This window comes from Xyrauchen texanus, chromosome 21 (assembly GCF_025860055.1).
Source record: "Xyrauchen texanus isolate HMW12.3.18 chromosome 21, RBS_HiC_50CHRs, whole genome shotgun sequence".
Taxonomy (NCBI): domain Eukaryota; kingdom Metazoa; phylum Chordata; class Actinopteri; order Cypriniformes; family Catostomidae; genus Xyrauchen; species Xyrauchen texanus.
The window spans coordinates 25,889,082-25,901,854 of record NC_068296.1 but is presented as its reverse complement, the minus strand read 5'-3'; the positions used below and the strand labels follow the sequence as shown (position 1 = coordinate 25,901,854).

The 12,773-nt window shown below is 35.6% G+C and overlaps 1 protein-coding gene across 4 annotated transcripts in view; it reads right to left on the bottom strand.

Moving 5' to 3' along the window:
• The window catches only part of LOC127661398 (ras association domain-containing protein 9-like), a 65,269-nt gene extending 53,034 nt beyond the window's left edge, over positions 1 to 12,235 (bottom strand). For 3 of the 4 annotated variants that reach the window (XR_007972757.1, XM_052152065.1, XM_052152067.1), the window contains exons 1-2: positions 12,084 to 12,235; positions 4,166 to 5,480 (exon numbers count right to left, since the gene is read on the bottom strand). Coding sequence is in view for 3 of the 4 variants with exons in the window: in XM_052152065.1 (XP_052008025.1) it covers positions 4,196 to 5,480; positions 12,084 to 12,130 (1,332 nt within the window). In the remaining variant the exon portion in view is untranslated. Of the gene's footprint in view, positions 1 to 717; positions 5,481 to 12,083 lie in introns of those variants that run through there. The other variant, XM_052152064.1, reaches the window with a different exon arrangement.
• Between the last annotated feature and the right edge of the window lie 538 nt (positions 12,236 to 12,773).

The following is a 12,773-nucleotide window of genomic DNA, read 5'->3' as shown; positions in this document are numbered from 1 at the left end:
ACTGTACTAGCTACTTCTCTAGTTCTCTCTAGTTCTATCTAGTTAGGTTCTCTCTACTTGAAGTGATTAGGTTGAGTTTACATGGTAATTTCAAGTTCAGCCAAAGAGTTATATTTCAAGTTAAGTGCCATTGAAATGTTCGAGTTAGCTTACTGAGTGTTTTGAAGTTGAGCAATTAACATACATGTGTAGTACAAAGTCACTATTAACTCTATTAGCTATTAAGTTCTATTAACTTAAACTTGGGAGTTTATTAACTTAATAATTGGATGTTACTAATTGCCTACATTTTTTTTTAATTTCTGGTAACTTATTAGGGTTTATAGTGATTTATAATTTGTTCCAATTAAAAACATAATCACATTTGTTTATGAAATAAACTTGTCTCAACCTAGATGACTTTTTAAGCGACTATAATCTGTACTGTGCTTAACAACTTTAAATTAGCTAGTCATTTACACAAAGATTGGTTCCTGTATAACATGTCCATGTCCACTAAAAATGAATACAAGACATTACAGCTTTCAACATGTAATTATGTGATTTAAACCAAGGAACATTTAGTTGCTGTCAAGTTGACATTTCTGTGGTTTCTGTAATCCTATGAACACACCCTTCACCCACACTGCAGTTTATGAACAATGGTGAAAATAAAGTGACTCAGTTGAAAAGAGATCCTAAAATTAATTTATTAGCTTTTTGGTACAAGTTCAAATTTAATTGGTATCTATGAGTGCAACATTAACTTACAAATTGTTGATTTAAGGGGAAATAATAATAATAATAAAAAACATAATCAGGAAATGTCAAGGCAGGTCTTTTTGTATTGATCAAGATAATCCTTGTGAAAAAGGAAACCACAATATGTTTTTATGAAACGTGAGTTGGACAGGCTCCTTGTAGTGAAGGAAACTACAAGTGTCTTGTTACATGACGGCTTAAGGGGTAAAATTACTTACCCATGCAAATATCCTGAATTCCTCTACATCAGAGCCCCCTATTATGATGTCATCACCCTCATTTTAATCCAAAGTGCCTGATAGTATACTACTGTCATCGTAATTGAAAGTTCATTGTGGTACCTTCCCTTACACAATCTTAAAGAGCTGTTTAATTACTGTAGAATTGGCCCGTGTAATTGTTAGTGCTGGAAATACAAACACTGCAGTAGAGAGATAAAAGTCAGTAATTGCTGTTTTCGCCCAGGTAATTATGGCCGTTTTGTAATGTGGCAGAGTCCTGGCAGCACTCTGGTTCCTCCTGAATTGACAGCGGAGGTAAACAAGTCATGATGTTGCCAGTGAAGACATTAAAGAGCCTTCTGACTTTGTATTGCCTACACCCTGCAGTGGATGTTGTGTTGGATCAGAGCTAACGAAGGAGATTTCGGTTATTATCTCAGTGCGAAGCCAGCACTCAGATGGATCCAATGAAGCAAGGCTTCATTAACACCCTCTGAAAAACCAAGGCCTCCTGCATAATGCAGCTTTTTTTTAAACCACTTGTTTTGCATTACAAGGAACTTTTATTTTAAAAATCCCATTTGTTATGAGTCATGCTGTACGACAACGGTGTAACATGCTGTCACCACTCAGGAACTTGGCTTTCAAGACCATGCATTAATTCAATGTAGTAATGAGACCACACTCTAATGGGGCTTCTTAGTCTGTTCACAGTTTTAAAGAAAGGAGAAATTAGGCAATTACTTGAAGCAAAATTACTTTACTGGCACTGATGAATGCTATGTACAAAAGTTTTCCTAAAATATATTCCGCATTTGTACCAGCATGAAAATTGATTATTTCTCTAAGTGTCATATACCACTTTAGCTGCAAGGGGAATGTGAAACCACAACTTTCAGTGAACAAGTTACAATGTGCCACACTAGAAATGACTGTTGATAACACATCTTTGCAATTACATTGGAGGAAATGTCATCACATCACATTTGCTGTGCTAAAAAAAGCTCTCGGTGTGGTGGAAAATACAAAGTAATACAGTTTATAATACATTTGAATATAGTATATTTTAATTCAAAATATATTTTTTTAAAGATAACAATAAATTATGCATTCATATGTGATACATCATAAATTATCTTTATAGTTTGCAATCTGTGCAGTTGTGTTCATTTTTGCTGTACATTTTGAAAGTATGAAGTTTTAATATAAAACAATGTTATGTTCTTTGATCTTTATAATGCTATTGACCTATTTACAAAGATAGCATTAATTTATTTTCTTAAAAAATGTCTTGAGGGTAAAATGTCTTATTAGCTAATCTAGATAACTAAACTCTGTACACTGTAAAAAATGTCTGCAATTTTCAGAAATAAAATGTTAACTGATTAACAAATACTAACTGTTAAATATAGTGATTGTTTTTATATATTTTACAAGACAATACAGTATTTATTTTACAATAAAATGTTGTAAAAATTATGGTTTTCCTGTATGATTAATGTAAAAAATTGACATTATTTTTAACATGTGAGTACATGTACTTTTTACAGTAAAGTATTGTAAAAATTACAGTAAAAAACTATAATCGGGCATTCCCGCAATTCCCTGCATGACCCATCCTATTTCATTGTTTTATGGGAATATTTATGTTTCTTCTTATTTTTAATATCAGTTATGTACTTTGGGGTGTTCTGTTTTATATTTATTGTAGTTTAGTTAATGTTTATTGCATAATTGAAATTGTGTTACCCTGATGTGTTTGTGTGTGTGACACTGAGCACTGTCTCTACATGTGTTTTGGTCATTGCTTATGGAAGAGCCACTGCTGGTGAACTCATTTTTACAGTAATTAACAAAACATTATAAAGTGAAAAGCTGATTTTTACAGTTTCAGAAGGTTAATATCGAGTTTATGTTTTTTTCTGTAAATTTTTTTTTTTTTTTTACAGTGACATGGTCATGGAAATTACAACCGTTTTAAACTGTAAAATGTAAAGGTTGTTCTGTAAAGTTGTTTACATTTTTACTGTATTTTTTTATATAATTATTCTGGCAACAACAGCTGCCAGTTTTTCAAACAACCCGGTCTCATGACAAGTTTTAACAAATGGTACGAGATGGCAAAATCTTAAGAAATCGTACATGTGGGCTTGTACAAATAATGTACAACTTTTACTGCCATAGAAAAAAATAAATGAACCAATGAACAATGTTTTTAGTTTTTTCCTAAGTTTAAACCCACACCTAAACCTAACCATGATTTTAATAGGAAAATAACATACCACGGAAAAAAGATAACATTGAGTTTGGAACGGGATAAGGGAATCATGTTACATGTTTTTGACATACATCAATATCTTTGTATTGCATAAATATGGAATGAGGGACAATTTGTTCACAGATTGTTCACTTTCTTAAAACAAAGTGACAGGCCTTTTTCACATCACAAGTTTCTCCCCAATTTGGCATGCCCAATTCCAGGTGCGCTCTAGGTCCTTGTGGAGCATAGTGACTCACCTCAATCTGGGTGGCGGAGGACGAATCTCAGTTGCCTCCGCATCTGAGACCGTCAATCTGCACATCTTATCACATGGCTTGTTGAGCATGTTAACGCAGAGCCCTAGCACGTGTGGAGGCTCACGCTATTCTTCACGGCATCCACGCACAACTCACCATGTGCCCCACCGAGAGCGAGAACCACATTATAGCAACCACGAGGGGGGGTTATCTCATGTGACTCTACCCTCCCTAGCAACCGGGCCAATTGGTTGCTTTTTTGTAAGTGCATCATTATTAGGAAGAAAGTATTATGAAAGTACACTATGTTGATTTCAAATTGTGGAACATTTGGGCTTAATAAATATCATCAGAATAATTTTGAAATTCAAACAAAACTAGAGGGTCACTTTCTATAGTTGAACCCAAAAGATTTGTATTTATTTATTTCTTTTGTGGAAATTTGTCAAACTTTGTAAAGACTTTCACATATTTAATTTGGGCTTTAAGAGAATATGAGTTCTAATCATTTTGAAAAAAAACATAAGACGATAGACATAATTCACTTAAACAGTCAATTTTATATATGCTTCCAAAGCTGCACTATTACTATGTAATATATTTGTAACTTTAACGGCACAATAAATGGTTGTTATGCATTGTGCTTTTTGTTGGAGTCATTAAATGCAGTATGAATTAAAGCATACTTGTTCAGTTTGGTTGTTTGTCCAGCTTGTTTAAACATCTGTGTCCAGAGGAGGTGACCTGTCCATGTAGGTGGACAGTGAGTCCTGACTATGAGTAGAGCTTATTCCAGTGTCTGAATCAGTGTCTATTGCATCTGTAGGGGAGCATGTCTGTCTCACTTTGCTGACTGTTTGCTGAGAGACAGTAGCCCTGATCTGGCTCTTCAAAGATACAGAGCTTGACTGGTCTGGACAGGCCCCCAGTTCCAGTGCACTGAGTTGGGCAACAAGATGCTGGTATTCTTGGTCCTGCGATTGCAGGGCTGTTTTGTTCTGCTGTATTTCCTTCTCGATTTCATGGGTTTGGGCATAGAGCGAGAGCCCTGCTCGCATGCTAGACTCAAGTTCATTGCGTAAGCTTTCTAGCTCTAAAAGATCTGAGGATGACAAGGAGAGGCCTAATTTCAGATCCAGTTCTGGACTAGCAGCTGCAGCTCCTTTCAATTCATCTGAATCAGAGATCCAAGCACTGCTCTTTAGTTCCAATTCAATGTCTTGAGAAAGCTGGTCAATGAGTTCTTGGTGTCTGCACAAATGCAGTTTTAGTTGCTCTATTCCATCACTGGTGTAGATGTACACCTGCAGCTGGTCCTCAAATTGGGACATGGACGGGGTCAGCGACTCACCGTCTGCACTCTCTGTGAGGCTGGAGCAGGGTGTGGGGCTGTTCCTCAGCTGTTGCTCCACACTTTCAATATCCAGATCTAACTTGCGCATATTGTGAATCTGTTGCCGGATGGTCTGGTCCTGGGAGATGATCAACTGCACCAACTTGTTGATTTCTTCAGAGCCTTCTGATATCTCTCCTTTCTGAATCTTCTCCAATTTGCGAAAGGCCTTCTTCACCATGCGCTTTTGCTTCTCTGCAGATACGGTCTTGGCGTACTGTGAAGGTCCCTGGTCCCGTCTCTTAGATCTCACTCCCCGAGACTTTGACATCCTCTTGGTTCCCTTGGATGATGGCACAAATTCACTGGTCTTTACCAGGACAAACTTTATGGAAGGTCTCTCATCACCCCAAGCGTTCCATAGCCGGAGAATTCGAGTGAGAGGAGGCAAAGCCCTCTCAAATCCCTTCCACCTCTCCAAGATGCAGAAGTCTTTAGGTTCTCCATGTAAGAGCCTCTTACTCTCTGGTAGAGTCTTGTGGTCTTCCAATAAAGCCTTAACCACATCAGCACAGGTTGTGTGCTTGATCACACCACAGACTACTTTTTCTTCCTGACATACCAGCACCTGGATTTCTTTCCCTGGAGTTTCTTCTACAACCTTAGACCTGATAAAAGAATATAGCAAGTGTTCACTTTATAAAAACATAGCCACAAGTGTATTTCATAGCCACAAGTATATATCTTTAAATGACATTTGATTAGATTCTCAAATCAACAAAAAATGGATAGTTATAAAATAGATAGTTCTGGTTATAAAATCTGATAGGATAAGTAATGTTAAAACCTGTTGTAAAACAGCTGATTTACACACACCTGTAATGGCACATATGCTTGATTCTATATTAATGGACCAAGTTGCAGCCTAGGCTAATGATCTATATTACTTATTCCTTATTATTATTACTAATATGTTGGATTCTTTATTGCATACCGATGTATCATATTGCTATTGCTGCCAAAAAAGCAATAGAATAATTTAGCATCGTACTGTAGCATAAGCAATAATGTAGGTTACAATGATTTCACTATGGTTTAGACACTTCACTTAACATCATGTTCAACCCCTTAACCTTGGTTAAATCACTGTAATGCACAAACTTGAGGGTCTCCTTGCTTCATTATAAAACATCCAATTTGAAATGCGGTAGCATATATATATATTGTTAAAAAAAAAAAATCTGCCAATCGTGTGGCAGCAGTGCAGTGTATAAAGTCAAGCAGATACGGGTCAGGAACTTCAGTTAATGTTCACATCAACCATCAGGATGGGGAAACATTTTTATATCAGTGATTTGGGTTGTGGCATGATTGTTGGTGCCAGATGGGTTGGTTTGAGTATTTTTGTAACTGCTGATCTACTGGGATTTTCACACACAACAGTCTCTAGAGTTTACTCAGAATGGTGCACAAAACACAAAACATCCAGTGAGGGGCAGTTCTCTGGATGGAAACGCCTTGTTGATGAGAGAGGTCAACACAGAATGGCCAGACTGGTTTATACTGACAAAGTCTACGGTAACTCAGATAACCACTCTAAACAATTTTGGTGAGGGGTTGTACAGGTTGGCACTGTATTAGCAGCAAAAGGGGGATCTACACGATATTAGTCTGGTGGTTATAATGTTGTGGTTGATCAGCGTATACTGTATATAGTCCAGATATAGGCAGACTAACTATGCTTTTTAACAGTCTATGATAATGCTGATGACAGATTCACATCCGTACCACAAATAACACACTAAATGGCAATATTATTCAGTAGAGCAGAAGGCAAATGCTTTTTGTTCATTTTTGTTCAAGACAAATGTATCCTAACCTCCATTATCTGAAATGGTTGTTTCATAATTTTTCAGTCTGTGCACTCTCACAGTAACATTACGCATGACTAATTTATTCTCTTAGTTCTTTTGCATTGTGATCATCAAATTAATCCATCTTTAATCATGTCAGTTCGGCAACAACAATAATGGGAAGAAAAAAATATTATGACTATTGTAGAGGTGATTTAAAATCTATTGCAAAGTTGCAAACAGAAGGAGGAAATAGTGTTTTTCCTTTTAAATATTAACATTTAAAAAGATGATGTATATTAAAACTCTGGATCAAAGACAAATTAGAATGATATTAAATCAATGTCACTTCTTTGCTGTTAACATTCTCCCTTTAGGCAAGGCCAATGCCAAGTCTCAGCTTTTAAACCTGACTCTTTTATAACTGAGAGCTCCCATGTCTTGCTACATATCATCTTCCAGAGTGAAACAGAAAGAAATGTTTTCAGTAGAACCGTTTGTTTGTCTATCCTTTCAAGATCCTTTCGGTCTGATATACTGGCATTTTGCTTTCCACAAGGTGATAAAAATACAGTTGGTGTATATTGTGCATCTTGACGAATGACCTCAAAAGAATGCATTACGTATGCAACAATGTGAGTGGTTAGTTAATCTTTTGAGGACCCTGCTACCCTAAGCAAAAGTAAATAGTTGAGCTAGTCACACAGAAAACCACTTGATGGAGACAAACTAAGACAATTACAAAAAATATTTCATAGGGCTAAACTTAATCTCTTAGACCCAAAATAAGTCCATAGATCAAATGTAAGATTTGCACATGGTTGATACTGTATGATATTAATAACTGTATGCTGTTTTTCACAGTCAATGCCACAGACACACCTATGCAAGTAATTGCATATGACATAATGTTAATGACATCAGAAAAGAAATGTGCAACCCTGGCTTTTACATAATAAGCATGTAAAATGATAGCTTGTGCAAACATGTCAGCTGCACTACACGCAACTATTTAATATACTACAATATAATGCAAATATTCACACTTAACTGATGAACACAACATTCTTTTCTTCACATACTATATAATTGTAATACAGTTTGCTAAATGGATTTACTCTAAGTTACAAAAGTTATCAACAACCGTATACTCTGAATTCAATATTGTTTTCATGAAATTGCCTTTTTTATTTGGCCTTTTCTAAAATCCTCATGAGTACAGGAAATAAATGAGGAGAGATGGAAGCACCTGTGTTTGTCTTGTGGGAAAATCAATGGTGACCAGCAGCATCCTGTTACATACATCCGGCCACCAAGTTTATGTATTGTGAGGCAATGGAAAAATATGAATACCATTCCAAGGATATATTGCAAACAAATGAAGAAAAGCTGACCAAAAATAAAATAAATATGTAAACTGTACTCTATGTCTTTTCAGTACAGTAAAATACTGTAAATACAAAAGTTTTTACTGTGAATGTTTTAAACATTTGAGACGTGTCTTTGCTACACAGAAGGTACATCTACGGGCAAAGAAGAAATCTTTGTGGTGGTCTATTTAAATAAATTGCTTAAAATTAACACCAAAGCTGTGTTTGAAAATGCAGATTAGATATATCTCTTGTGGCCTCATAATTACAACACCAGACACATTGTGGGATAACAATGAAGGTGAAAAGAACAGAACACGCTGCTTCTCAACTGAACAAGCTATACAAAAATGTGTTACAGACATGATCAGTAATACAGAGAACATGCTGTATCCTTACAGGTACAATATAGTGTCCGGACAAGGAACATAAACCCAGTTTAAACTTTTGTACTTTACACAAATATGCTAGGGCAGGAGTCAGGATCCTATGGCTCACAAGCCACAAGTGGGTCTTTGTTAAAAATCAAGTGGCTCACTGGGGGTCACACCATTCAACAACACTTGATTGTTTAAAGCTTTCTAGATATAATTTTCCTGCAGAATGTGTGGGTGTGATTGCAAAGTTTGAAGTCATAGACACTGTTATGATTTCCTTTCTCCCAAATTTTTCATACAGCCTACTCCTGGTGAACAAGACTTGAAATTAATCATGCAAAGTATTTTGCTGATGTACCAGCCACTGTAGAGGGCGACCTGTAAGACTTCTCAGAGTGATTATTACAAGAAATTAGATACAAAGTCACGCGTTTGACAAAAAGTGCGATTATATATTGAAGAACAGCCTAAAGAAAAGCCACCAATGTGCGTCTGATTTGAATAATATGTGAAGTGAGCTCAACTGTTCACGAGTGCAATGAATGCTCTTCTCCTAGACATGCACATGCATAGAGTTCTGGGCCTCGTTTCCAAATAACTATTAATCTTAGCTGTTAAGAGCATTTTCTACGAGCTGATTTTATGAAAGTTTGCTATTTTTTATGTGCACCCAGGGTGTGATATAGCACCCACCACTGGCAAAATGCAACAAGGCTGAATCCAGTTCACAAGCTCCTCGTCCAAATTTATTTCATGCGTGAGTAATTTTGCTCATCTATCCGCAACTGGCGGATGACATGTAAGATGTCTTGGAGTGACACATGAGAAGAAATGCTGTTAGTCACAAAGACACATGCTTGAAGACAATTTATTATATTTTTATTATATAAAAACAAACAAAAGAAATGCTGTCATTGCTTGTATCTGATTCGCTGTTTGTTCAGATGCGTCCAGCAGGACCCTGTCTTGTGGAACAAGCGCATGTAAAGAGTTATCACTCCCTTTTCTCTGTTTCATTCGACTGAAAACTGTTTGCAAGAATAATGTTGTCTATGAGAATGCTGCAAATTATCTCCGATCATCTCGTGATATACTGTGAATTTCACTTTATTTCCACTGAATAGTTCACTCTTACACATTGTGAACACAACTCTGCAGGTTGAGTAATATATACAGGCATCTTTGTATTAAAGAAACAAAGACGAATGTGATTAAATCATAAAGTAATACAAGACACGTTCACCTTGAGCCTAAAATGTAGTTCTATTTTCTTTTCTTTAGGCAGCATTAACTGTATTAACAAACGCAATACAAACAAATTCGATAAGAACACACATTAAGCAGAATTTATTAGGCTTATTTATTATGATGATCATTATAATTATCTTTACATTTATAACTGTCTTTAGTTCTTAATTTGTAGGCTATAAATAATTTTTCACCTGTTGCTGTGTACTGATACTTCCCTGATGGCAAATGGGGCCATTGGGGAAATGTTTGGATTTGGGGAGGTGGTTATATATAAGTTTTTTTAATCCCTTCATTATTTTAATTGCTTTTTCATTTCATTTAAAGTGCCATTTGAATACATTAATTATATTTTTAAAGCAAAATCAGTAAAGCCAAAATATTCACAGACCTTGGGGGTTGACCATATAATTACATATTGCGATACATTAAATGTGATTATCATTAAAATATTATTTTACATATCGCCCAGCCCAAAAGTGAAGTTACATTTTTCATGAACAATTGTAAAATGAAGTAAATTTAGGAGACCCGCACAAACACGTGTACTCAATTCCATACTGCAACATGTTACCTATTAATGTTTGCATATTTGTTTGTTTTTTAGTAGTCTATGGTCAATATAAACATTTAATTTTATTGAAAAACTTGTTTTTGAAAATAGTAACTTTTGTGGTTTGGCTCTTTCGAAAAAACCAAATCAACCAAAAATTTTTAAAATTGGCTCCTTAGTGAAAAAAGGTTTCCGACCCCTGTGCTTTAAATTATTATAGTATTATATGGATATTGGCTGTGTTATTTGATTTATTAAGAAAAGTCTGAGAGGGCAGAGAGATTTTAGTGGCCAAATGTGAACTGCAGAGATACAGAAGTAAGAGAGACTAAAGTTAAGAGAAGAATTCATAAGTCACATTTTCACACTATGATGTTAGGAAAACATCATGTTTTTTTCTTTATGGTTCACTGATTTTCAGGAAGACCCCTATCACTGAGAAGACAAAACATTTCCATTACATCTCTAACTGGAGCAGTTTGTCTCAATAGCACTAAAGTAATAAAGCTAAAATTTTGTAATGATAACAATATTTAGGCTTTTGGAAAGTGATGTTATTCCTTGCACTGAAATACTCCACACTATGGTAGCTGAGGTAGTTATGTGAAGCTTGATAATTACTTAAGCATACATCTATGTATTTTTTTAAGTCAATCTAAGAATTAAAGCATTAAGCATTTATAAATCAGCTGTTAGAATGGCATTCTTCTCTATGAACCACGTGAAATAAAGCAGACACTGAGTTAGATCACCTTTGATTAGTTCTTCATCTGAACATTTCAGATAATTGCAGCTGGCTTGTGCTTTAAAGGTGATTTTACTGGATCATAAAACATAGCACAATCACCCCTCAAATAGTCTCCAGTTTAAACTGCTAAAAGACTGGCAAAACCAACAAGAATTCTTGCAAAGTAATTGCATTTCTGGCATTATTTTTGGCAGCTTTTATTCCCTCTACATGCATAAATATACTGTAGAGGATTGAACCCCTTCTCTAATTATACAAAAATGGGTCATCTAATATCTGGAAAAACACCACATAAAACTTGTCTTGCCTTCATGGCATAGCCTAAAAGGATTATCAAATCTCTTTAATCTGACCCACAACAAACACTATTTCTGAACAATTAACAATTTAGAAGTCTAAGACTTTGAAGTCAGTTATGGTTGTGTCGATGACAGGATCCTTCTCCACTTCAGCCAAGTTTGCTTATATTTAAGAATAATATATATATATATATATATATATATATATATATATATATATATATATATATATATATATATATATATCACGTATATAATAAGTATTATATTATGTTATATTAACACACAACAGGAGGAGGCAGATAAACGTGAAAACACGATTCAATAATTTAAGACCAAAACAAAACAAATAAGTAAAATGTATACTAAACCAAAGCTCAGTCATTCCCGTTCTCTTCAAGCACAAACCCAGATGCGCTTATATAGGCTACTCACTCTCCAGTCCGACATAAGGGATTTAATATTTAGTCGGAAAATGACTCATTTGAAGACACTCATTTGACGTTACTTAACGCCAGATACCTGCATCCTAGAGGCACCATTGGAAGCAGAACAACAACAGCATTGTAACTCGACTCTCTGCGACCATGTAGTAGAACCCTTTAGCGAGAGCTAGTTCTGTTGTTAGTGATGTGAGTTACAGTACTCCGACTAACCTATGATTAGGCTATTATACGCGTTTCTCATTGTGAACGGTTCAGACAAATACGAAAGAGCAAAACCAGAAAAACATTTGTATTTTAACGCCCTTTTAAAATAATATGCATATTTATTTAGGCTATAACATAAGAACATTTTCATAAGAAATAGGAGTGAATCATACCTGCTCTTCAAACGCGCTTTTAGAAAGTTTCTTCCGAAAGGAGCCATTGCACGTCACCAAGTGGCAATATGAACACACTGGAGCGCCTAAAGTTAATCAAGAAAGTGCCACTGAAATACTGGTAGGAGGAAAAGTTTAACAACTTGTGAACTTCAAAGTATGAGGAGCTCCAAGCAACGCTCATCGCGCAGGGCCTGCCCACCACACACGGAGGGAGGCGGCAAAAACTCAAGACTGTGTGTTGATTGTGATAGCATTTCTATCCTAATGCAAGGTATTATAATGAATCATTCATTATGAATCATAATCTATAACTATTTAATCTTGACATTCACATCACTCAGACATTTGGAATAAAACTTTTGTGTTTGAAAGCAATCAAAAGAAAATAGTGTTTTATCTACAGACTATTGAGAGGAACACTCAAGGTAACACATTGCACTGGCGACTGTCAAAACATTTACCAAAAGCCTTCAATTTACATTTTTAGCCTACCTCTAATACTAAGAGCAATAACAGAAGTATGGCGGACAGTAGCGTCATGTTGGATTTTGTAGGAAATGAAAACGAGTCTGTGGAATGAGGATTTTGAATTTATCGAGGATGGTGGTCTGTTGTTATCATAGTCTCGTTTGAACTTACAAAATGCTTGTCAGGGTAAGTTTCTAGTTGGCATGGTGTAGCTACAGT